Source organism: Podarcis melisellensis (genome assembly GCF_964234715.1).
Source record: "Podarcis melisellensis genome assembly, chromosome: 10".
Lineage (NCBI taxonomy): Eukaryota > Metazoa > Chordata > Lepidosauria > Squamata > Lacertidae > Podarcis > Podarcis melisellensis.
The window spans coordinates 74,714,665-74,741,525 of NC_138542.1; the positions used below are offsets into that span (position 1 = coordinate 74,714,665).

The following is a 26,861-nucleotide window of genomic DNA, read 5'->3' on the forward strand; positions in this document are numbered from 1 at the left end:
TTGACTATGCAAAAGCCTTTGACTGTGTCGACCACAGCAAACTATATCAAGTTCTTAAAGAAATGGGAGTGCCTGATCACCTCATCTGTCTCCTGAGAAATCTCTATGTGGGACAAGAAGCTACAGTTAGAACTGGATATGGAACAACTGATTGGTTCAAAATTGGGAAAGGAGTACGACAAGGCTGTATATTGTCTTCCTGCTTATTTAACTTACATGCAGAATTCATCATGAGAAAGGCTGGACTGGATGAATCGTGTAATAAAAAAATTAAGGTCTTATATATATAATAAATGTTCATAAATGTAGCAAGCAAGCACATACATAGATATGTAGACCCCATGTCTGGAGCAGCACAGGAAGACCGTCCTGAAACCATTTAGACTCCCAAACTGACCAAACATTTTCTCTGCAAGGAGGGAGGGGTTGAGGGAACCTTCCCATTGTCTCAGGAATTGGGAAATTACCATCTCAAAGGAATGACCAGACTACTAGGAAAGGGAATCAGATAAGCCATTATCAGATAACCTGGCAGACAAGAAAAATGACACCACCACCTTTTCTGTGATGTAGGTATGATGTTTGTGGGGGGTGGTCTTGGGTTACGCCCCTTCTCTGATGTATGTATGATGTATGGAGAGGTGGTATTGAGCTCCAGGGCAGGGAATTTAAAATGTCTATATAAAGGCAGGCACACCTTTGTTCAGGGTCCTCCTTTTCTGCGTGTGAGGGGAGCACACCAGAGAATACTGAGAAGCAATACTCTTGTTTCCCCCATAAGGGAAGAAGGGCAGCTTTTGTTTACAACAGATGGCACCCCAGATGGGACCTTCGGTTGCCCAGATTCAAGGGGGGCCAAAGAAGGACCGGTGATCCAGCGCGCACCAGGGCATTTGCCAGGAGGAGCCACCAGTCCTCTAGTGACCCCAGGGTCTGGAAAGAACTGGAGTTCCAGCGGGGCTAACCAGAGGAAGCAACGCTTGATCAGGCCAGCCACAAATTGATTTATTTTTAAAAATAATCTTTTCAAGATCTGTCCTTCCAGTGAGAACCCAGGGATAATTTCCTTAAGAACGACTTGGATGATGGGCTCAAGGACATCCTGATCAAATTTGCAGATGACACCAAACTGGGAGGGGTGGCTAACACCCCAGAGGACAGGATCATACTTCAAAACGACCTTGACAGATTAGAGAACTGGGCCAAAACAGACAAGATGAATTTTAACAGGGAGAAATGTAAAGTATTGCACTTGGGCAAAAAAAATGAGAGGCACAAATACAAGATGGGTGACACCTGGCTTGAGAGCAGTACATGTGAAAAGGATCTAGGAGTCTTGCTTGACCACAAACTTGACATGAGCCAACAGTGTGACGCGGCAGCTAAAAAAGCCAATGCCATTCTGGGCTGCATCAATAGGAGTATAGCATCTAGATCAAGGTAAGTAATAGTGCCACTGTATTCTGCTCTGGTCAGACCTCACCTGGAGTACTGTGTCCAGTTCTGGGCACCACAGTTCAAGAAGGACACTGACAAACTGGAACATGTCCAGAGGAGGGCAACCAAAATGGTCAAAGGCCTGGAAACGATGCCTTATGAGGAACGGCTAAGGGATCTGGGCATGTTTAGCCTGGAGAAGAGGAGAACCCTCCAGCACCAGAATTCAGAAGCATCCATTCTTCGGCGATCAGCCTTCTTTGTGGTCCAGCTCTCACTTCCATACATCACGACTGGGAAAACCAGAGCTTTAACTATATGGACCTTTGTTGGCAAAGTGATGTCTCTGCTTTTTAAGATGCTGTCTCGGTTTGTCATTGCTTTTCTCCCAAGAAGCAGCCTTGCCGTGGCAAAGGGGCTTCAATAACTCAGAGAAGCTATGAGCTATGCCGTGCAGGGCCACCCAAGATGGACAGGTCATAGTGGAGAGTTTTGACCAAATGTGATCCACCTGGAGCACGAACCGGCAAGCCACTCCAGTATCCCTGCCATGAAAACTCCATGGACAAAGGCAACAGGCATATGAATAATCTATTACCCTCCCCTTTTCTGATGTAGCAATGATCCTCCATGAACTGTATGCTGGGATAAGATAGAAACTTTTAAAAGTCCTTGTCACCCCATCCTCGGGGTTCAATTCCTCTTTGGACCTGTTGCACAATAAACTTTGATCTACAGCTATTTGCTCCGGTTGGTGGCTGGACTCCTTCCTTTATTCCGCAGGGACCCACGAGCTCTGCCTGATGAGCTGGGTGGCTGAGCAGCCTCGCACCTGGGTCCCCCCGCCAACACCAAATTAACCTTTTATTGATCAGACCTAGGAGACTTGATAGCCTTTGGGGGCATACAACACCCGGACTCCGAGCCTTCTTCCCTTGTGTGTCCGCCAGCTGGTGCCTCCCCCCCTTTCACCCAGCCACTCCATGACAGCAGCAGCAGCAGCAGCAACAACAACAACAGTAAAATAAGTATGATAATAATATGCACACTGGTCCTCTGGCAGGAAGAATGATAACTTCTGGGACTATGGAAAAATACTATCTTCCCCAAACCCCAGAATAAGCAGGAGCTCTGGGGTTGCCCCATGTGGTTCATAAGGGAAGATAGGCCCCCCAGGAGACTTGCCTGGTACCTGCAGCCCCTCCTTCCCCCTCTTGCAATAAGGCATGGGGAAAATCTCCCATTAAATTACAGTAATTTAAGTTTTCTTCAGAACACGTAGGAGGCAGCGAGAAGTTCTAGTGAAGAAGCAGTGTTCGGAGATCATGCGGTGGTGGGGGTGAGAGAGTTTGGTGCAAAAGCAAGTCACACACAGATGCACCCATCTTGCATGCTTGAGTACAGCAACTCCAGGGCATGAGCCAAGTATCGGCAGGGTAGGGGCCACATGTAGAGCAATTCCCACACTGAGGTCAAAAACACACACAGAGGCAGCAGGACTTCTTCAGTAATAGTTAACTGAGTTTTCAAGCATACAGTTCTCCCTGGGCCCCCAGTGATACACAAAACTTTGCTTCTGAGAGCAAATCCAGTTTCAGCCATAAAGAAATACAGCACACAGGATATCTAAGTCAGGCACACAAACCGGCAGAAGGGAGCAAGGGAGGAAAGAGGCTGGAAGGACACAGGGCAATGGAGGTGTGTTTCCCTTCATGTGGTTTTGGAGGGAAGTCAGCAACTCGGCATCTGCTGGGGCTTCATGAAGAAAAGCTTTCTGCCGGCTGCTTCCAGGCAAATGAGCATCCCAGACACTGTGATCTGTGGGGTGTTGCCATATCAATTGTTTTTGAAAGGTTATCACGATGTGGTCTAGAAACCAATATGGAAAAAATATATCGCCCAGCCCTAATTCCCACTAACCACCAAGTAAGCCAGATAAACCCTCACCCCTTCTCTATCAAAAGGTACTTTACATCTTAGATTATAATCACATTGTTTGACATTGCCTTCAATATTTCATTACTATACAGTTTTACACATAAATTCCAGAACTTCGCATACACAACATGTGTTAATGACTGATTTCCTCCTGAGTTCATTTCTGTGAAGAAAAGAGTGGACTCCGAGAGGAAGACGTCCCGCACTCCAGACATCAAAATGGGTTCTTCCATGTGAGAGTCCCTGGATGTTCCTTAAACACTCCTTTGAAAATAAAGCACTTTTTGCAATCTTTTCATTTAAGCTGCTTCTCCTCTTTGACTTTGTTGATGGTTTGTAGGTTTTCAACTCCTAAAGTTCTTCCTGTCCGTGAGTCTGTTGATTTAGAACTTCCACTAGGACTGAACCTCTATCTAGGTTCCTAAATATTTATAAGGTTTGTGTTTTGTGTGAGTTTGTTGACATAAATCAAGGGTTCCACTGTGACTGCAGCTCCTACCACTCGCCATACATTTAAACAATTTCTCCGTCACGTGTCTGCCAATGTTTTCTAAGGTGTCCACTCTGACTGAAGCTCTTTCCGTACTCCATACATTTATATGGTTTCTCCTCTGTGTGAATCCGCTGGTGTGATTTAAGGTCTCGATTCTGACTGAAGCACTTTCCGCACTCCAGGCATTTAAATGGTTTCTCTCCTGTGTGAGTCCGTTGATGTTTTCTAAGGCTTCCATTATCACTAAAGCTCTTTCCGCACTCTATACATTTATATGGTTTCTCCCCTGTATGAGTCCGTTGATGTGCTCTAAGGTTTCCATTATGACTAAAGCTCTTTTTGCACTCTAAACATTTATATAGTTTCTCCCCTGTGTGAGTCCGTTGATGGCTTCTAAGGCTTCCATTATGACTAAAGCTCATTCCGCACTCTATACATTTAAATGGTTTCTCACCTGTGTGAGTCCGTTGATGTCTTCTAAGGTGTCCATTATGACTGAAGCTCTTTCCACACTCCAGGCATTTAAATGGTTTCTCCCCTGTGTGAATCCGTTGATGTATTCTAAGGTGTCCATTCTGACTGAAGCACTTTCCGCACTCCATACATTTATATGGTTTCTCCTCTGTGTGAATCCGCTCGTGTTTTTTAAGGTCTCCATTCTGACTGAAGCACTTTCCGCACTCCAGGCATTTAAATGGTTTCTCTCCTGTGTGAGTCCGTTGATGTGTTCTAAGGCTTCCATTATCACGAAAGCTCTTTCCGCACTCCAGGCATTTAAATGGTTTCTCTCCTGTGTGAGTCCGTTGATGTCTTCTAAGGGTTCCATTATCACTAAAGCTCTTTCCGCACTCTATACATTTATATGGTTTCTCTCCTGTGTGAGTCCGTTGATGTGCTCTAAGGATTACATTATGACTAAAGCTCTTTTTGCACTCTATACATTTATATGGTTTCTCCCCTGTGTGAGTCCGTTGATGTCTTCTAAGGCTTCCATTATCACTAAAGCCCATTCCGCACTCTATACATTTAAATGGTTTCTCCCCTGTGTGAATCCGCTGGTGTAATTTAAGGTTTCCATTCTGAATGAAGCTCTTTCCACACTCTATACATTTATATGGTTTCTCCCCTGTGTGAATCCGCTGGTGTAATTTAAGGTGTTCATTCTGATTGAAGCGCTTTCCACACTCCAGGCATTTAAATGGTTTCTCCCCTGTGTGAATCCGCTGGTGTAATTTAAGGTTTCCATTCTGACTGAAGCTCTTTCCGCACTCCAGGCATTTAAGTGGTTTCTCCCCTGTGTGAATCCGCTGGTGTAATTTAAGGTTTCCATTCTGACTGAAGCTCTTTCCGCACTCCAGGCATTTAAATGGTTTCTCCCCTGTGTGAGTCCGTTGATGTATTCTAAGGCTTCCACTAATACTAAAACTCTTCTTACACTCCATACATTTATATGGTTTCACCCCTGTGTGAATCCGCTGGTGTAATTTAAGGTCTCCTTTCTGACTGAAGCTCTTTCCGCACTCCAGGCATTTAAATGGTTTCTCCCCTTTTGGAGGTCATTGATGTGAACTATGTGTGCTCATTCAATGATGCATAGTCCGCATTTCACACATTTTAATTTCTATTCCTAATGGTGGGGAAGGGTACCCAATCCCCTGGAGTTTTGACTGTCTTCTCCATCTCCCTCTTCAGAGTGGAAAGAAAGGGAATCCTGTTTTGATTTCAAGGAAGAGAAAAAAGGGAAAGAGAACACATCAAGCTCCATTAGCACCTTCTCCTATTTCAACGTCTCCTACATTCCCTCACCTCCTACCCATGTTCCCAGTTTTTAGGAAGTGAAGTTGCAATGTCAAATGATAGTAATTCATGAGCAACTTTCCTAATCCTCAACCAATGTTCATAAAGCAGCATGATTTTTTAAAGAACGATGTGCTGTCTGATCTCGTGCCCGTCTTTTGACACAGGACTATCCTAAAATGACACTGAAAAGCAGGATATTCAAGGCAAAATGATAAACTGTACTTAGTGGAATATGTAGTACCTTGGAAATGTAGTATTGATTCACTAATGGCCTGAAGTTGTGTTATTTCTGGGGACATGAATTTATTCCTGTTCTGTCTTAAAGATCATAATCATACGATGTCATGGGGTGTTAGGGAAGCGGTAGTACCTTTGGTGGGGGAAATGTCATGCACCTTACGGGGTAATTTATCCACCATTGGTCCCCAGCCTGCACTCAGCTCTCACCTGTTTCTTCCAGAAGCTTTCAGGATGCAATATGGGCCACTATCCCAGGAACAGCTTCAACCGACCGGCTAAACCAGGTGAGGATAGCTGATGGGTCTCAAATTCTTGGTGATTTGGGGAATCCTGCTGCAGGTGAAGAAAGGCCCTGGTGGATGGAGAGGATGAGAACAACAGTGAATCCCACAGTCAAGAAGGCAGATTCTGCCCATTCTGCAGAGGAAAGGGAAGGGCAGATGGGGCTCGTCAACCGGGGAAGGGAGCTCCCTGAGAAGGAAAACTCTAGTCGTAATACTTTGGTGCACACCTTCGCTTCCTCTTGAGTTATCTTCAGGAGAAGAAAAAGCTATGGAGGAAAACCTACACAAATCCAGAGTGGACTCTCTAAGATGGTTGGATGGTGTCCTGCACAGATCTGAGGGGAAAGCTGTTTCCTGGTTCTGCTGGATCTCTCAGTGGCTTTGGAGACCTTTGACCATTGTATCCTTCTGGACCCTCTGGGGTGCTGGGGACCCTGCTCTGCAGCGGTTCCCCTCCTTCCTCCTGGGCCATGTCCAGAAAGTGGTAGTCTTTAAAAAGGCTCTTCGTGGGTCAGGGGGCGCTTAAGGTGCCCGCCGAGGCACCAAGTCCACAGGCTTTTGCGCCTGCGGTTTCTAAGGGTCTCCGCGGCGCCGTCGCGGCCAGACCCGTCTCCAGTAGAGCAGATTCCCTCTGGAGCTCGGAGGGAATCCGCCATTAGCCGATCGCGCTAACCCGGAAGTCAGGACCAGGAAAGCTTCTGCCACCATGATCCTTCCAGTTGGGATTCAGGCCTCATCATGCAACAGAAACTGTCCTGGTTGTGCTGCATGATGATCTCGGATGGGCCAGAGTCTGAGGGGAAAGCTGTTTCCTGGTTCTGCTGGATCTCTTAGCGGCTTTGGAGACGGTTGACCATTGTATCCTTCTGGACCCTCTGGGGTGCTGGGGACCCTGCTCTGCAGCGGTTCCCCTCCTTCCTCCTGGGCCATGTCCAGAAAGTGGTGCTGGGAGATGAGTGTTCAGACCCCTGGGCTCTCACTTGTGGGGTGCCTCGGGGCTCTGTCCTCTCCCCATGCTTTTTAATATCTATATGAAGCCGCTGGGAGAGATCATCAGGGGTTTTTGGCTGGGTGTTCAGAGGCATGTGGGTGATACCCAGCTCTTCCTGTATTTTAAATTAGAACCCGTGAAGATAGTGAATGGCCTGTGTTGGTGGCCTTGGTGGTTTGTGGATAAATGGTGGCTAACAGATTGAGGTTGAATCCTGACAAGACAGAAGCACTGTCCCTGGGGGACAGGTGGCAGGCAGACCCTACCAGCCTGCAGACTGTCTCACTAGAGTGGTCAGTGCTCTGGTTACCTCCTGCTTGGTCTACTGCAATGCGCTCTACATGGAGCTACCTTTGAAGGTGAAACAGAAACAGCAACTAATTCAGAATGTGACAGCTGAACTAGTAACTGGGAGCAGCCGCCTGGACCACATATCACTGGTCCTAAAGGATCTTTCCTGGCTCCCAGTGCATTTCCAAGCGCAATTCAAACTGATGGTGTTGACCTGTAAGTGGCATGGCTGCATTTTTCAGGAAAAGAAAACTGTTGATCTAATGTATAGAGATCATTCCTAGTCTATTAGTTCAAGAAGGTTCTGTTGGTTTTACTCTGTGTGAGTCAAAGCTGATGTTTTCTCTAGCTGGAATATTTTAGCTGATCAGGGATTTTCCTTTCTGCTGAGAGCAGGTGGTGGAATAAGTTGTCATGAGATTATGCTGAACCTTCCTTGTTTTGGGAACCAGAGGAAGCTGGCTTAAACTGGAGTGAGCCAAGCTTGTTATCCAGTCCAAAGGTTACTCTGACATTGAATTGTTTATAAATCACAGTATTCAAAAGCGCCTGGTCCCACTTCCTATTCTGCTATTCTCTACTCTGCTTGTGTCTTTCTTATTTGAGTGCTGTTTCGCTATGCTATGTTAGGGTTTTACTGTAAATTCAGTTTTTGGATAGTCATGCTTCTTTGCCTTCAGTACTAAATTTATCTGCTGAATGGATTTTTTGCTGCCTCTGAGTGTTTTTTTCTACTCTGCTAACTATATGTCAGTCTTGGAGATCATTATGGAGGAGCAACATCTGCAACCTAAAGCCCTCAACCGCCTTGGCCCTGTAGACCTGAAGGAGCGTCTCCACCCCCATCCTTCACTCTGAACACTGAGGTCCTCCTCTGAGGTCCTCCTGCTGGTCCCCTCTCTGTGATAAGTGAGGGTACAGGGAAGCAGGCAGAGGGCCTTCTCGGTGTGGAACGCCCTCCCTTCAGAGGTCAAGGAAATGAACAACTACCTGACATTTAGAAGACAGCAGAAGGTAGACCTGTATGGGGAGGTTTTTAATGTTTGATGTTTTACTGTCTTTTATGTGTACAGTGGTACCTCAGATTACATACACTTCAGGTTACAGACTTCGCTAAACCAGAAATAGTGCTTCAGGTTAAGGGGAAGATCACAAGCTGTTCCAGTACGCAACAACGGCAGCAAGAATCTTATTAGCTCAAAACTGGAAATCAGAGGGTCTACCGACAATTGAGGAATGGAGATCAAAATTATTAGAATATGCGGAGATGGATAAGATGACAGGGAAAATCAGATATTTAAAAGATCAGAGGTTTATCAAAGATTGGGAAAGTTTTACGAACTATCTGGATAATTTAAGTGATGGACAGATAACACTAGTGGGTTTTAAAGGAGCTCTGTAAAAAGTAATGGGTACTGTCTAAAGAGAAATGGGAGAACTAGAATGACTAATGGCATTACAAACCAAGAACTGCGAAATTCCAAAAAAGATTAGTATGGATGATTTGTGGAAAGGTTGAAGGAAGTCACACTTAAAAATCTGTGAAAATAACAATTGAATTTCTATATTTTGTTTTTTGTATTTGAATTATGCAAATTAATAAAAAATTATGCATCAGAAATAGTGCTTTAGGTTAAGAACTTTGCTTCAGGATGAGAATAGAAATCAGGCTCCGGCGCTGCGGCAGCAGGAGGAGGCCCCATTAGCTAAAGCGGTGCTTCAGGTTAAGAACAGTTTCACGTTAAGTACGGACCTCCGGAACAAATTAAGTACATAATCTGAGGTACCACTGTACTGGAAGCTGCCCAGAGTGGCTGGGGAAACCAAACCAGATGGACAGGATGTAAATACTACAATCATTCTTATTACATTGTGATTTTTTCTAGTTATTTTGGAATTTGTACTGCAATATCAGCTTATTAATGTTAATGTTGTTTTTGTTTCAGACGTTACAAATTATTGACAAAATGGACTCTTTTGAGAAGTGGCAAAAAGAAATTTCTAGATTTTTCTGGCAGGGCAAAAAGCACAGAATAAAATATAAAATTCTTACTGATGCAAAGAACAGAGGGGGGTTTGCCCTGCCGGACTTTAAGTTATACTATGAAACAGCAGCTTTTTGCTGGTTGAAGGATTGGCTATGATACAGAAGGAGAGGGGGGGTACCTTTCCTCACCCCTCCTCCTCCTAGTATGGGGCCCGAGGCGATGACCTCGACGGCGCCCAGCTCTGTCGTGACTCCTGAAACCCCCACACTGTTGCACAAGCACCACACTATACCCCTTGGCATTATAAAATAATATCCTTTCCTTCTATATACGGGCGAAATAAGCCCTTCCTTCTTAAGCCTAACTTTCGCCCTATTTCTAACATGAGTAGACCGTATCGTACTGTTTTCTCCATTGACTATAATGGCTGCGCCTCAGCCAATCAAGAGCATGCATTCCCCTGCAGGAGCTAGCTCAGGGAGCTCTTGCACGCCTCATTTAACCTCCTGACAAGTTGTTGACGGCTCCCCGCTGTAAGAACAATGGAACCGAAACCAGCGACCTTGTAAAACTGTCAAAGTCTTGTTACAATGTATCCATTTGTTTCCGCTTTTGATATACAATATACACTTGACCGGCAAAGGGCCGAAACTTTGGAAAATAATATAAAATCAACCAAAGCTCCAATTTTCTCCATCTTGACGTCATTTTACTCGGTTCCCTTCGGACTCCATGCTGCTGCCCCACTTCCATAATCCCCTGAGCGACAGGTCACGTACTCAGGAAGACCCTAATCCGGTCGGATCGTTCTGCCAAACCCTTTTCCCGGGCAATGCCAGGTGGCAGACGATGCATATCTGTGCCATTGTCTTGCCATCACCTGTACTCAGGAAACGTTTATCCATGTTTATCTATGCATATCTCTTACTCTGCATATTCCCCCCTCCCTTCCTAAAATGCTAATCCATGTAACTCCACCTTTCTGTAATATATTCATGATGTAATCCATGAAACCCAACCTTCCCATAATGTATTCATGACGTTTGTTGCACTGTATTCTGGGACTTGGAGGGAACTTTTAAAAGTTTATGTCGCCCCATTCTCGGGGTTCAATTCCATTTTGAACCTGTTGCGCAATAAACTTTGGATCTCCGTTTATTGCTCCTGTCTCCGGCTGAGCTCATTTTTTCCGCTAGGACCCGCGGACTCCGTCCGACGAGCCGGGTGGCAAGGGCAACCCCGCACCCAGAATCTTTCCGTAACAGCTACTTCTTGAAGACACGGACATTCTAGATTTGGAAGGATATGATAATGCTTTTGGGTGGCATGCATACCTGTGGTACGGTAAGGCTAAAGTATACAAAGCATTTAAAAACCATATTGTCAGGAAAGCACTGTTTAATGTCTGGATGAAATATAAAGTTTTTTTGGAAAACAAAACACCAAGGTGGCTCTCACCTATGGAAGCAAAGGCCTTGAAAAAGCTTAATATGGAATCTAAATGGCCTAAATATTGGGACATTTTGGAGCAGGAGGGGGATAAATTGAAATTGCAGAGCTATGAGAAACTTAAAGATAAGGTGCGAGATTGGTTACACTATTTCCAAGTAAGAGAGGCCTATAATTTGGATAGGAAAAATGGTTTCCAGGTGGAAAAATCAAAGTTGGAAACAGAACTGCTAGAACCCAATGCTAAGATATTGTCGAGAATGTATAATCTGCTGTTGAAATGGAACACTGAGGATGAAACGGTAAAATCTGCTATGATTAAATGGGCACAAGATGTTGCTCATAACATTATGTTTGCTGACTGGGAACAGTTGTGGACCACCGGTATGAAATTTACGGCATGTAATGCCTTAAGAGAGAATATTATGAAAATGATATATATGTGGTACATGGCCCCAGTCAAGCTTGCAAAGATCTATCATTTGCCCGATCATAAATGCTGGAAATGTAAAGAAACTGAAGGAACATTCTTTCACCTTTGGTGGACGTGCCCAAGGATTAAGGCGTACTGGGAAATGATTTATAATGAACTGAAAAAGGTATTTAAGTATACCTTCTTGAAGAAACCAGAGGCCTTTCTCCTGGGTATGGTCGGCCAATTGGTGTCAAAGAAGGACAGAACTTTTTTTATGTATGCTACAGCAGCAGCTAGAATACTCATCGCAAAGCACTGGAAGACACAAGATTTACCCACCCTGGAAGAATGGCAGATGCAAGTAATAGACTATATGGAATTGGCAGAAATGACCGGCAGAATCCGAGATCAAGGAGAAGAGCAGGTGGAAGAGGACTGGAAGAAGTTTAAAGTCTACATACAAAAACATTGTAAAATATATGAATGCTGAGGACATTGAAAATGAAACGAAGAGGTTCTAGTGATTAAGATAAATAAGAGTACAAAGGGAGGGATAAAGGATGAAAATGAATAACGAATGATCTTGCTGAATTAATTTTTAAGTGGAATACAAGAAAGGGAGGCAGGTGGAAGTAAGGGAAATAAAGTTTTGAAGGTTACAAATCTGAAAGAGAGTTTTTTTTAATGCTAAATTTGCTTTTTCATGTGTTTTTTATTTTTTGTTTTTCTTTGTGATATCTGTGGTATTTTTTGTTGTTGTTGGATTGTCAACTTTTTTCTTTGTAAAACTCAATAAAATATTATATATATATATATATATATATATATATGCTTTCGTAGATTTTCACGGGTACAGGAATGCAGGTTTTGGTGTCCTCGGGTGTCTTCCCGTGTAAAAGTTGGGGTGTCTAGGCGACGTTTCGACGAGGTCTCACTCGTCATCTTCAGGCTGGTGCTTTCGGCTTCTTGTTACTGGAACAGAGCAGGATCTCAGTGTTTGAGTTCCTATAAATACTGTTGAGGGGGTGTGGTGTATAGCCTCCAATGTTCTGGGCAGAGAGGAAGTTCCCAGGCTAGTGTGCCTTTTCTTCTTTTGTTCCTTAATTACTTGAGGGATATCTTGAGTGATTTCTTGAGTGATATCCTGAGTACCACTTAGGTGGGTCATTAGGTGTGGATTAGTTGCTAAAGTCTTTGTGTCTTGGCCTCTTGAACTTTGTGAAGAGTTTTTCTGAGAAGATGGCTGTACTGCACTTAGTTGTGCTCTGGCTTGGCTTCGTGTATAGGGGCGAGCTGTGGTTTTGTGGCCTGTGTCAGCCAGATCTGTGTAGGGATTGCAGGGGGGTGCAGCATCCGGAGGTGCCACCATGGTTTGGCTACTGGATGGTGTCTGTAATTTATCTGTGGAGAGGGTCTGGGTTTGGGTCTGGTGTGGTTGATTGGTGATAGCGTTCTGTGTGCCTCTGGATCTGGTGTCAGTTTTTGTGGGGAGGGCTAATTTCCAGATGTCTGGCAAGCGGGATGTGTCGTCACGCTTGTTCATGTTGTGAGGGTGTTTCTCTATCTCGATGGGCACACTAGCCTGGGAACTTCCTCTCTGCCCAGAACATTGGAGGCTATACACCACACCCCCTCAACAGTATTTATAGGAACTCAAACACTGAGATCCTGCTCTGTTCCAGTAACAAGAAGCCGAAAGCACCAGCCTGAAGATGACGAGTGAGACCTCGTCGAAACGTCGCCTAGACACCCCAACTTCTACACGGGAAGACACCCGAGGACACCAAAACCTGCGCATATATATATATATATATATGACAGCTGAAGGTAGACCTGTATGGGGAGGTTTTTAATGTTTGATGTTTTACTGTCTTTTATGTGTACAGTGGTACCTCAGATTACATACACTTCAGGTTACAGACTCCGCTAAACCAGAAACAGTGCTTCAGGTTAAGAACTTTGCTTCAGGATGAGAATAGAAATCAGGCTCCGGCGCTGCGGCAGCAGGAGGAGGCCCCATTAGCTAAAGCGGTGCTTCAGGTTAAGAACAGTTTCAGGTTAAGTACGGACCTCCAGAACAAATTAAGTACATAATCTGAGGTACCACTGTACTGGAAGCTGCCCAGAGTGGCTGGTGAAACCCAGCCAGTTAGGTAAGGTAGAAATACTACAATCATTTTTATTATATTGTGATTTTTTTGTAGATATTTTGGAATTCGTACTGCAATATCAGCTCATGAAATGTTATGGGTGGAGAAAATCACAGGGTTGCCGTAAATTATAATCCCACCCACAAACTCCCATTCACATACAGTGTGTAAATTTGGGAAGGTCACAGACCTCACCTGTGCTAATACTGGCAGTCTTTGGCCTGCACAGGAACACCCGGTGTGTAGAGCCTCCAGCCCGAGGCACTGTCTATCATGAAAATGGGTCCTTTGACTGGGAAGATTCATGCAGTCGCTGTCATCGGATGATGAAGGATTGTATCTCAGCTTGTCAGTCACTCTGACATTGCCTAGAAAGAATGAGAGGAACAGAAATGCTTTTGAGGTGCAACTTCTGTATCAATCCTGAGAGCCATTCCATGAACTCTGCACCCCTGTTTCTGATGACAGGTGTACATTATCCTCACCCTCAGCGGAAAAGAGACTTAATAATGGAAGCCTGAGAGAGAGGAAAAGGTTTCTGGCTGCTTCCTGGGTGGGACTGCGGAAACCAAGAGCCGCTTCTGAGAAGGCCTCCCCCCTCCCCTCTTCCTCTGGGGATTTCCTCTCCTCTTCAGGGGACCAGTGGGTGGACTGGGCAGAAGCTCTGTGTCTGGACAGGGCAGGGGATTATGGGGTGGAAGGAGGATGGAGCTTGCAGGAAGGAAGGGGTGGGGGGACAGGACCCCCACTTTCCAGGGATCCTTCTCTGGTCGCCTTGAAGGGGGGGCGATTCCTGGGCGGGAGGGAGAAGCCAAGGCAGCCCCTTGATGGAGACGTCTCCCCCTCCGCAAAGACTGGTCTCCTTCCCCCCCCCCCCCGCCAATGCTGCGCTTCCTTCCCCAGGGATGCTCCCCTCCCTCCTCCCCCCACCCCTGGCCCCCTCCCTCTCTCCCGGAGTCTCCCCTGCACCCAGAGGCCCCCTTGGCGCGGCTCACCCCTCGCCATGCGCGACCCATCTCTCCCTCCGGAGGGCCCCCCCAAGATGAGATGGGGAGGGACAGGGGGGTCTCTATCCAGGCGCCTCCCGCACCCCTTAACCCTTTCCTGGCCCGCTTCTCCGCGCCCCAGGGATGCCTGCGAGGGGGAAAGGGGGCCGGGGAGTCCACGTGGGACCCCGTGGGTGGGCGCCCCACGTCCTCCCCTGCCAAGGAAAGCCCCCTTCGCTGCAGGCGTGCAGGGATCCCGGCCCCACGGAAGGCGCTTGGGGGAGCTGGAGGGGTCTCTGGGTCCTTTTCTCCCTCTCCCCCCCTCCACGACCCCTTTACCTTTTTGTCCTCCCTCCCGATTCTCCTTTCCTTTCCTCCAACATCCACGAGGGGGGGTCCCCTGCCTCCTCCCTCCCCTTTCCGAAAGCGCCCCCCCTAGAGCCACGGGGCGGAGCAGCAATCCGGAGCGGAAGCTCCACTTCCGGGAGAAGCAGGCAGTTTGGGAGGGGGGCTCACACACCCCCATTCCCGGAGCGAAGCCGGATTGAAGGAGGAGGAGGAGGAGGAGGAGCAATGTATTGGGGGAGGGATTTGGGATGGTGGGGGCGGGGTGAGAGGAGGAGGATGTGCCGGGAGGGGAGGGGAGGTATAGAGGAGGGGGGAGGAGAAAGTTTCCCCCCTCTCCTCTTCCTTTAGTGGATCGGAGAGCGGGGGAGGGGCTGATCCCGGAGATCCAGCTGCAAAGAGGGGTCCCCCCCCCAAGTGCTACATCCTCCCCTCCCCCACCCCACCAGCTTAGATCCCTCCGTCTTTTAGGTCTTGGTGCTGTTCTAACCAGGAATGGAGGGAGCAGCTAAAAGACTCCCCCCCCAATCCCAGCTCCCCACTCCAGCCTCTGACTCAGGCCAGGACAAGGACCCTGGACACAGGCTCCGTCCAGGCACAGCAGCCAAGAGGCTCAGCAAAGCAGCCGATACAATTGGAGCCAGAAGCGGATTCCTTGTGTTAAGGGAGTGCCTGATCACCTCATCTGTCTCCTGAGAAATCTCTATGTGGGACAAGAAGCTACAGTTAGAACTGGATATGGAACAACTGATTGGTTCAAAATTGGGAAAGGAGTTTGACAAGGCTGTATATTGTCTCCCTGCTTATTTAACGTAAATGCAGAATTCATCATGCGAAAGGCTGGACTGGATGAATCCTGTAATAAAAAAAATAAGGTCTTATATAAATATAATAAATGTTCATAAATGTACCAAGCAAGCACATTCATAGATATGTGGACCCCATGTCTGGAGCAGCTCAGGAAGACAGTCCTGAAACCATTTAGACTCCCAAACTGACCAAATGTTTTCTCTGCAAGGAGGGAGCGGGTGAGGGAACCTTCCCATTGTCTCAGGAATTGGGAAATCACCATCTCAAAGGAATGGCCAGACTACCAGGAAAGGGAATCAGATAAGGCATGATCAGAGAACCAGATAGGCAGGAAAAATAACAACATTCACATTTCTGTTGCAGACCGCCTTTTCTGTGATGTAGGTATGATGTATGTGGGGAGTGGTCTTGGGTTACACCCCTTCTGTGATGTATGTATGATGTATGGAGGGGTGGTCTGGAGCTCCAGGGCAGGGAATTTAAAATGTCTCTATAAAGGCAGGCACACCTTTGTTCTGGGTCCTCCTCCTTTTCGGCGTGTGAGGGGAGCACACCAGAGAATACTGAGAAGCAATACTCTTGTGTCCCCCATAAGGGAAGAAGGGCAGCTTTTGTTTACAACAGATGGCACCCCAGATGGGACCTTCGGTTGCCCAGATTCGGGGGGGGGGGGGGCAAAGAAGGACCGGTGATCCAGCGCGCACCAGGGCATTTGCCAGGAGGAGCCACCAGTCCTCTAGTGACCCCAGGGTCTGGAAAGAACTGGAGTTCCAGCGGGGCTAACCAGAGGAGGCAACGCTTGATCAGGCCGGCCACAAATTGATTTATTTTTTTAAATAATCTTTTCAAGATCTGACCTTCCAGTGAGGACCCAGGGCTAATTTCCTTAAGAACGACTTGGATGATGGGCTCAAGGGCATCCTGATCAAATTTGCAGATGACACCAAACTGGGAGGGGTGGCTAACACCCCAGAGGACAGGATCACACTTCAAAACGACCTTGACAGATTAGAGAACTGGGCCAAAACAGACAAGATGAATTTTAACAGGGAGAAATGTAAAGTATTGCACTTGGGCAAAAAAAATGAGAGGCACAAATACAAGATGGGTGACACCTGGCTTGAGTACAGGACATGTGAAAAGGATCTAGGAGTCTTGGTTGACCACAAACTTGACATGAGCCAACAGTGTGACGCGGCAGCTAAAAAAGCCAATGCAATTCTGGGCTGCATCAATAGGAGTATAGCATCTAGATCAAGGGAAGTAATAGTGCCACTGTATTCTGCTCTGGTCAGACCTCACCTGGAGTACTGTGTCCAGTTCTGGGCACCACAGTTCAAGAAGGACACTGACAAACTGGAACGTGTCCAGAGGACGGCAACCAAAATGGTCAAAGGCCTGGAAACGATGCATCCATTCTTCGGCGATCAGCCTTCTTTGTGGTCCAGCTCTCACTTCCATACATCACGACTGGGAAAACCAGAGCTTTAACTATATGGACCTTTGTTGGCAAAGTGATGTCTCTGCTTTTTAAGATGCTGTCTCGGTTTGTCATTGCTTTCCTCCCAAGAAGCAGCCTTGCCGTGGCAAAGGGGCTTCAATAACTCAGAGAAGCTATGAGCTATGCCGTGCAGGGCCACCCAAGATGGACAGGTCATAGTGGAGAGTTTTGACCAAATGTGATCCACCTGGAGCAGGAACCGGCAAGCCACTCCAGTATCCCTGCCATGAAAACTCCATAGACAAAGGCAACAGGCATATGAATCATCTATTACCCTCCCGTTTTCTGATGTAGCAATGATCCTCCATGAACTGTATGCTGGGATAAGATAGAAACTTTTAAAAGTCCTTGTCACCCCATCCTCGGGGTTCAATTCCTCTTTGGACCTGTTGCGCAATAAACTTTGATCTACAGCTATTTGCTCCGGTTGGTGGCTGGACTCCTTCCTTTATTCCGCAGGGACCCACGAGCTCTGCCTGATGAGCTGGGTGGCTGAGCAGCCTCGCACCTGGGTCCCCCCGCCAACACCAAATTAACCTTTTATTGATCAGACCTAGGAGACTTGATAGCCTTTGGGGGCATACAACACCCGGACTCCGAGCCTTCTTCCCTTGTGTGTCCGCCAGCTGGTGCCTCCCCCCCCTTTCACCCAGCCACTCCATGACAGCAACAGCAGCAGCAGCAACAACAACAACAGTAAAATAAGTATGATAATAATATGCACACTGGTCCTCTGGCAGGAAGAATGATAACTTCTGGGACTATGGAAAAATACTATCTTCCCCAAACCCCAGAATAAGCAGGAGCTCTGGGGTTGCCCCATGGGGTTCATGAGGGAAGATAGGCCCCCCAGGAGACTTCCCTGGTACCTGCAGCCCCTCCTTCCCCCTCTTGCAATAAGGCATGGGGGAAATCTCCCATTAAATTACAGTAATTTAAGTTTTCTTCAGAACATGTAGGAGGCAGCGAGAAGTTCTAGTGAAGAAGCAGTGTTCGGAGATCATGCGGTGGTGGGGGTGAGAGAGTTTGGTGCAAAAGCAAGTCACACACAGATGCACCCATCTTGCATGCTTGAGTACAGCAACTCCAGGGCATGAGCCAAGTATCGGCAGGGTAGGGGCCATGTGTAGAGCAATTCCCACACTGAGGTCAAAAACACACACAGAGGCAGCAGGACTTCTTCAGTAATAGTTTACTGAGTTTTCAAAGCATACAGTTCTCCCTGGGCCCGCAGTGATACACAAAACTTTGCTTCTGAGAGCAAATCCAGTTTCAGCTGTAAAGAAATACAGCACACAGGATATCTAAGTCAGGCACACAAACCGGCAGAAGGGAGCAAGGGAGGAAAGAGGCTGGAAGGACACAGGGCAATGGAGGTGTGTTTCCCTTCATGTGGTTTTGGAGGGAAGTCAGCAACTCGGCATCTGCTGGGGCTTCACGAAGCAAAGCTTTCTGCCGGCTGCTTCCAGGCAAATGAGCATCCCAGACACTGTGATCTGTGGGGTGTTGCCATATCAATTGTTTTTGAAAGGTTATCACGATGTGGTCTAGAAACCAATATGGAAAAATATATCGCCCAGCCCTAATCCTCACTGACCACCAGCAATCCAGATAAACCCTCACCCCCTCTCTATCAAAAGGTACTTTACATCTTAGATTATAATCACATTGTTTGACATGGCCTTCAATATTTCATTACTATACAGTTTTACACATAAATTCCAGAACTTCGCATACACAACATGTATTAATGACTGATTTCCTGCTGAGTTCATTTCTGTGAAGAAAAGAGTGGACTCCGAGAGGAAGATGTCCCGCACTCCAGACATCAAAATGGGTTCTTCCATGTGAGAGTCCCTGGATGTTCCTTAAACACTCCATTGTAAATAAAGCCCTTTTTGCAATCTTTTCATTTAAACTGCTTCTCCTCTTTGAGTTTGTTGATGATTTGTAGGGTTTCAACTCCTAAAGTTCTTCCTGTCCGTGAGTCTGTTGATTTAGAACTTCCACTAGGACTGAACCTCTATCTACTTTCCTGATATTTATGTTGGGATACTGCCAGGGAGACATAGGCCATCACTGCCTCCAGCCGGACTCCGAACGTCCATCAATCTCCCGTCTTCTCAGTATCAGCAATTAGCGACACGAAGCCTCAGAAAAATACCTTCCACATTCTTAGGCTGGTGCACACTCTATCAGCAGACAGCGAAAGTTGCACAGCAGGAGAGCATATTTACAAGTTTATTCAACGTTGGTCAGAACAAAGAAAAACATGACCGCCTGCTAGCGTGTTCAGGCACCGAGAGAGAAATGAAAGCAATAGCAAAACATAAACATCCTGTGAACAGGAAATACACAGACTCTGTGACGCACAAAAGCCTGCTCTCTTTTAAGGTGGAACGGAAATATCCTAACATCCTCCCCCTTTCCGTGTAACCTGTAGTACCTGTGGTTCAACCCAATTGCAAACTCTGTACATAAACCTTAAGTTGTTCTCTGTTAACAACCTTAGACAACAGATCAGCAGGAATTTCATTTCCTGGCATGTAGGACACCCGAATGAGTCCTTTCTGAATACACTCCCTTGCACGATGTAGCTTAATCTGCAAGTACTTGGTTCTTTGCTTGCAACTCTCTGAGTTCAGCAAAGCCAAACAGGATCTATTGTCTTGATACACTTGTATAGGGCATTTCACAGAAACTCTGATGTCCTTAAACAGTTGCATCAACCATTCACAATCCATGAGTGAAAATGACAGAGCATTGAGTTCTGCTTCACAGGAACTTAGGCTCACTGTCGTCTGCTTCTTGCACAACCAGTCAAACAGACAGTGGTTGTACATGTAGCACACTCCAGAAGTGCTTGTACCATCCGTGGTGTCACTTCCAAAACTCGCATCTGCAAAGATTTCAAGACCTCCAGTCTTCTGACTGGTGAACCTCAGCCTGTAGTGCAAAGTCCCTTTCAAATAGCGGGCTATACGCTTCAGAGCTTTCCAATCCTGAACAGTAAGATTGTTGGCATGTCTGCTAAGCAGGTTAGTGCTTACAGCAATGTCAGGTCTTGAACATCTAGCAATGAAATTCAACTTGCCTAGAATGCATCTGTACAGGGTAGTGTCAGAAAACGCTTCAGCAGTACTATCTACCTGGTAACCTGTCACCATCGGTGTGTCTGCTGGGTTTGCATCAACCAAATTCAACCTGGTTAATACATCAGCAATTTCCTGTGTTTGCTGTACCAGAAAATTACCTGTTTGGTCCCTCTCCACCTGCAGAGAAAGATAGTTGGATACCTCACCAAGATCCTTCATGTCAAAGTGCTCCTTCAGCTGAGCTAGGGTGCTTTTGTAAAAAGCCTGATTCTTCCAAAACACCAGAAGATCATCAACAAAACATAAACAATACAGTTTGTTTTGCCCCTCCTCCTTGACAAACACACATGGATCAGCTTTGCCCTGGTGAAAACCTAGAGAAAGCAATGTCTCAGTGAGTTTTGTGTTCCAACACCTGGCACTCTGCTTGAGACCATTTAAGGATTTCCGCAGTTTACAGACCATTCCCTTCTGTATCTGCATTCCATCAGGTGGAAGCATGTACAGCTCCTCCCCCAAAATCCCGTACAAAAAAGCTGTATTAATGTCATGATGGGAAACATGCAGTTTCTCCTCTGCAGCTATCTTGAGCATCAGCCGAATGCTCTCATATTTAACGGTGGGTGAGTAGGTCTTGTGGTAATCCTGTCCTGGTACCTGTGAAAAACCTCTGGCAACCAATCTGGCTTTGTGTCTGACAACCTTGCCATTCTGGTCTGTCTTGGCCTTGAAGACCCATTTGCTGCCAACAAGTCTCATTCCTTGGACTACCGGTACCAGTTCCCAAGTTTGGTTCCTGTTCAAGGAATCAACTTCAGCCTTCATGGCATTTAGCCAAGGCTCAGCATCCTTAGAGGTTAACTCCTGAACCTCTTTGAAGCTTGAAGGTTCCCATACCTTCTCTGAGCTACTAAGAACAGCAGTTGCTGTCTTAGCAAACTCATCAGCAAATCTCTTTGGAGGTCTACCTTTGGTTGCCCTTTCAGACCTGCGTACTAGACGCAAGTCTTCTGGACTCATCTCCTCCTTCTTAGGAGAAAAGTGACCAATGGTGAACAGTGGTTCTTCCAGTTCATTGTCAGACGCATCAGATGGTCTGACTGAGGCCTTTGCGCTCTTGTAGTCTGCTGTGTCATCACTGTGGCTGACACCAGCAGCAGCGCCACCAACTGAACTGGAATCCGAACTCTGATCATCATCATCATCATCATCATCATCATCATCATCAGCTTCCTCAGCTTTCTCAACATTATCTGTTTTTTGCACATCACCTTCATCCTCCTCTGGGTAACTCTGGAAAATTCCCACATTTTCCCCCCACTTAGGATTGTACTCAACACTCCTTGTGAACTTAATGGACTTAGACCCAGTCATCCATACTCTGTATGCACCTTTTTCGTACCCCATGAACAAACCATGTGCCCCATGCTTCCCAAGCTTGTTGCTTTGTGGGGTATGTATCCACATGTCAGAACCAAAGATTCTCATGTGCTTGACATTCGGTTTCGTACCAAACATTTTCTCATACGGAGTGCAACCAATAGGTGATGACAGTCTGCGATTTAAGGTATAAACTACCGTTGATAGAGCCTCCCCCCAAAACTTATCAGGGAGATTGGCATCATGCAACAAGGTTTTTAGGCCTTGAAGCAATGTCTGGTTTGCTCGTTCTGCAAGTCCATTCATCCATGGCGATCTAAGCGTTGACATGTCATGCTGGATTCCCTTCTCAGTCAGGAAAGCTTCAAACTGCTGAGAAGTGAACTCCCCGCCCCGATCGGTAAAAAGGCAGCCGATGCGCTTACCGTGAACATTCTCCAACCAAGCACAGAATGCCTTGAACCTAGGAAACGCTTGCGATTTCTGCTCAAGCATAAACACATGAATGTACCTAGAAAAAGAATCAATTAGAACCATGAAGTACCCTGCTCCTCCCAAAGAGGGCGCAAGTGGCCCAACCAGGTCTGCGTGCACTAGCTGGTAGGGTTTGGAAGCCTGCCTGCTAGACTCCTTGCCTTTTGGAGCAACCTTCACCTTGTTCTCTGCACAAGATACACATTTCATGTGAAACTTACAAGGTTTGATGTCCAAACCTTCAACCAACCCAGGCATCTTGGCCAGTGCCTGCCAAGACATGTGACAAAATCTTTGATGTGCATCGTGAATGCATCCTGCATGAAGAACTTTGTTAGTTTGTGCAACACAACAAGAATCAGCATTAGACACAACATCATTGTCATCATAAGTTATACAGAATAAACCATCCATAAATTTTGCATGCAAAATGTCCTCTTTGCCTTTGCTGATGAAACAGCCGTTTCTCTTGAAGGAAACCTGAAAACCACGTACAATCAGCTGTGGTACGCTGAGCAAATTATCCGCTGCTCCAGGAACAAAAAGTACATTACTGATGGTTGTATGCAAACTTGCAAGTTTTACAGTCCCCCTTCCTGCAATTTGCAAAGTCCTACCATCAGCCAGGTGGATCTCACCATCTTGAGGTGTGAAGGAGATAAATAGGTGCCTATCTTTCAAAAGATGGCGCGTGGCACCAGAGTCCACAACAAACCTTGCCTTGGCCTTTGGAGCAGTTTTTCTGGCAAGCAAAACCTTGTTTTCCACCGGCGTGGGCTTTTGCTGCTTGCCCCCCTGCTCCTGGCCATCAGACTTGCCTTTAGCCTTTGGTGAAGCAGTGCCAGCTAACAAAGCCTTGTTTTCCACTGGCGTGGGCTCTTGCAGCTTGCCCCCCTGCTCCTGGCCATCAGACTTGCCTTTAGCCTTTGGTGAAGCTGTGCCAGCAAACAAAGCCTTGTTTTCCACTGGCGTGGGCTCTTCACCCTCCCTCTGTTTCAGGCCATCTGCAGGCATCTGTCTTTGTTTACCTCTGGCCTTCCAGCCTCTGCAAAGGCAATGACCTGGGTTCCCACGAGAAACAGAGACAGAGCTCTCAGCTGCCGACTCCTTGGCTCCCCCTGGAGGCTGGAATGCTGCATGGGATGACATCACAGTCAGCTCCCCCTGCAGTTTGCAACCGGTGCCCTCAGCATCCCTGCATTCACGCACATTCTGGGAAACAGCCAGGACCTCCGACGCATTCACACTCTGGGCTGGGATAACTGACAGATGAGCTTTCTTCAAAGCATTCCACATCTGACGTGCAGTGGTGTTGCCAGCTAGCGTAGCAATTTCCTCCAGAGTGACGGACAGGACTATTACGTCCACGGCCCGTGAATCTTGGGCCCTCCATCTATCTGTCAGAGGAACTGGGGGGGGGCTTCACTCACAGTATGCCACACTCCGAATTGTCGCAGCAAGCTCTCACACCACACAGCCCAGGTCTCATAATTGTGCCTGTTTAACTTTGGGCACTCAGCAGCTTCAGAGGCTTGGAAAAACTCCATTTCAGGTCTTTACTTGAGCCCGAGTCTCTTTCTTTACCTCAAAGACTCCTTATCTTGGCTCCCATTAATCACGAAGCCTTCTTGGCTCAGCTCCCAGACCATTTAGGCCTGCCGGAGATCAAAGTCCCTTTGCCGCGGGAACGAAAAGCCTCTGCTTTCGTTTTTCCCCACACATACCTGTGCAGTCTGGATCAGTCTTACTCTCCTTTGAGTGCCGTGAATCTGGGCCCAAAACCTGTTGTTGGGATACTGCCAGGGAGACATAGGCCATCACTGCCTCCAGCCGGACTCCGGACGTCCATCGATCTCCCGTCTTCTCAGTATCAGCAATTAGCGACACGAAGCCTCAGAAAAATACCTTCCACATTCTTAGGCTGGTGCACACTCTATCAGCAGAATTCAGACAGCGAAAGTTGCACAGCAGGAGAGCATATTTACAAGTTTATTCAACGTTGGTCAGAACAAAGAAAAACATGACCGCCTGCTAGCGTGTCCAGGCACCGAGAGAGAAACGAAAGCAATAGCAAAACATAAACATCCTGTGAACAGGAAATACGCAGACTCTGTGACGCACAAAAGCCTGCTCTCTTTTAAGGTGGAACGGAAATATCCTAACAATTTATAAGGTTTGTGTTTTGTGTGAGTTTGTTGACATAAATCAAGGGTTCCACTCTGACTGCAGCTCCTTCCACACGCCATACATTTAAACAGTTTCTCCGCCATGTGTCTGCCAATGTTTTCTAAGGGTTCCACTCCGACTGAAGCTCTTTCCGCACTCCATACATTTATATGGTTTCTCCCCTGTATGAGTCCGTTGATGTGCTCTAAGGTTTCCATTATGACTAAAGCTTTTTTTGCACTCCATGCATTTAAATAGTTCCTCCCCTGTGTGAGTCCGTTGATGTGTTCTAAGGCTTCCATTATCACTAAAGCTCTTTCCGCACTCCAGGCATTTAAATGGTTTCTCTCCTATGTGAGTCGGTTGATGTCTTCTAAGGCTTCCACTAATACTAAAACTCTTCTCACACTCCATACATTTATATGGTTTCTCCGCTGTGTGAGTCCGTTGATGTGTTCTAAGGCTTACATTATCACTAAAGCTCTTTCTGCACTCTATACATTTATATGGTTTCTCCCCTGTGTGAGTCTGTAGATGTATATTGAGGTGTCCACTCTGACTGAAGCTCTTTCCGCACTCCATGCATTTAAATGGTTTCTCCCCTGTATGAGTCCGTTGATGTCTTCTAAGGTGTTCATTATCAGTAAAGCTCTTTCCGCACTCCAGGCATTTAAATGGTTTCTCTCCTGTGTGAGTCCGTTGATGTCTTCTAAGGCTTCCATTATTACTAAAGCCCTTTCCGCACTCCAGGCATTTAAATGGTTTCTCCCCTGTATGAGTCTGTTGATGTTTTCTAAGGTGTTCATTATCAGTAAAGCTCTTTCCGCACTCTATACATTTATATGGTTTCTCCCCTGTGTGAGTCCGTTGATGTCTTCTAAGGATTCCATTATCACTAAAGCTCTTTCCGCACTCTATACATTTATATGGTTTCTCCCCTGTGTGAGTCCGTTGATGTGTTCTAAGGTTTCCATTCTGACTGAAGCTCTTACCGCACTCTATACATTTATATGGTTTCTCCCCTGTGTGAGTCCGTTGATGTGTTCTAAGGGTTCCATTCTGACTGAAGCTCTTTCCGCACTCTATACATTTATATGGTTTCTCCCCTGTGTGAGTCCGTTGATGTCTTCTAAGGATTCCATTATCACTAAAGCTCTTTCCGCACTCTATACATTTATATGGTTTCTCCCCTGTGTGAGCCCGTTGATGTCTTCTAAGTTTTCCATTTTCAGTAAAGCTCTTTCCGCACTCCAGACATTTATATGGTTTCTCCCCTGTGTGAATCTGCTGGTGTAATTTAAGTCCTCCATTCTGACTGAAGCTCTTTCCGTACTCCAGGCATTTAAATGGTTTCTCCACTGTGTGAGTCCGTTGATGTCTTCTAAGGTGTTCATTATCAGAAAAGCTCTTTCTGCACTCCAGGCATTTAAATGGTTTCTCCCCTGTGTGAATCTGCTGGTGTAATTTAAGTCCTCCATTCTGACTGAAGCTCTTTCCACACTCCAGGCATTTAAATGGTTTCTCCCCTGTGTGAGTCCGTTGATGTGTTCTAAGTTTTCCAATATCAGTGAAACGTTTCCCACACTCCATACCATTAAATGGTTTCTCCCCTGTTGGAGGTCGTTGATGTGAACTATGTGTGCTCATTCAATGATGCATAGTCCGCATTTCACACATTTTAATTTCTATCCCTAATGGGGGGTAATTGTGCCCCATCCCCTGGAGTTCTGACTGTCTTCTCCATCTCCTTCTTCAGAGTGGGAGGAAAGCGAATCCTATTTTGGTTTCAAGGAAGAGAACAAAGGGAAAGAGAACACATCATGCTCCATTTGCACCTTCTCCTATTTCAACGTCTCCTACATTCCCTCACCTCCTACCCATGTTCCCAAGTGAAGTTGCAATGTCAAATGATAGTAATTTATGAGCAACTTTCAAAATCTTCAATCAATGTTAATAAAGCAGCTTGATTTTTTAAAGAATGATTTGCTGTCTGATTTTGTGCCCGTCTTCTGATGCAGGACTATCCTAAAACGACACCGAAAAGCAGGATATTCAAGGCAAATAGATAAACTGTACTTAGTGGAATGTGTAGTATCTTGAAAATGTAGTATTGATTCACTAATGGCCTGAAGTTGTGTTATTTCTGGGGACATGAATTTATTCCTGTTCTGTCTTAAAGATCATAATCATACGATGTCATGGGGTGTTAGGGGAGCGGTAGCACCTTTGGTGGGGGAAATGTCATGCACCTTCTGGGGTAATTTATCCACCATTGGTCCCCACCCTGCACTCAGCTCTCACCTGTGGCTTCCAGAAGCTTTCAGGATGGAATAGGGGCCACAATCCCAGGAACAGCTTCAACCGACCGGCTAAACCAGGTAAGGATAGCTGATGGGTCTCAAATTCTTGGTGGGTTGGGGAATTCTGCTGCAGGTGAAGGCAGACCCTGGTGGATGGAGAGGATGAGAACAACAGTGAATCCCACAGTCCAGAAGGCAGATTCTGCCCATTCTGCAGAGGAAAGGGAAGGGCAGATGGGGCTCGTCAACCTGGGAAGGGAGCTCCTCAAGAAGGAAAACTCTAGTCGTAATACTTTGGTGCACTCCTTCGCTTCCTCGTGAGTTATCT

General features: G+C 46.4%; 1 protein-coding gene and 1 long non-coding RNA gene across 2 annotated transcripts in view; one reads left to right on the forward strand and one right to left on the reverse strand.

Moving 5' to 3' along the window:
- Positions 1-4,634, forward strand: part of LOC309378862 — a 79,609-nt gene extending 74,975 nt beyond the window's left edge. The window contains exons 3-4 of the long non-coding RNA XR_014172215.1: positions 2,782-3,930; positions 4,519-4,634. This is a non-coding gene — a long non-coding RNA (uncharacterized lncRNA). The remainder of the gene's footprint in view (positions 1-2,781; positions 3,931-4,518) is intronic.
- Positions 1-26,861, reverse strand: part of LOC309378580 (uncharacterized protein) — a 163,702-nt gene that overhangs the window by 39,080 nt on the left and 97,761 nt on the right. The window contains exons 3-6 of the mRNA XM_081926900.1: positions 26,535-26,679; positions 13,672-13,844; positions 6,116-6,260; positions 4,323-5,579 (exon numbers count right to left, since the gene is read on the reverse strand). Of these exons, the coding sequence (XP_081783026.1) occupies positions 4,323-5,310 (988 nt within the window). The 5' untranslated portion in view covers positions 5,311-5,579; positions 6,116-6,260; positions 13,672-13,844; positions 26,535-26,679. The remainder of the gene's footprint in view (positions 1-4,322; positions 5,580-6,115; positions 6,261-13,671; positions 13,845-26,534; positions 26,680-26,861) is intronic.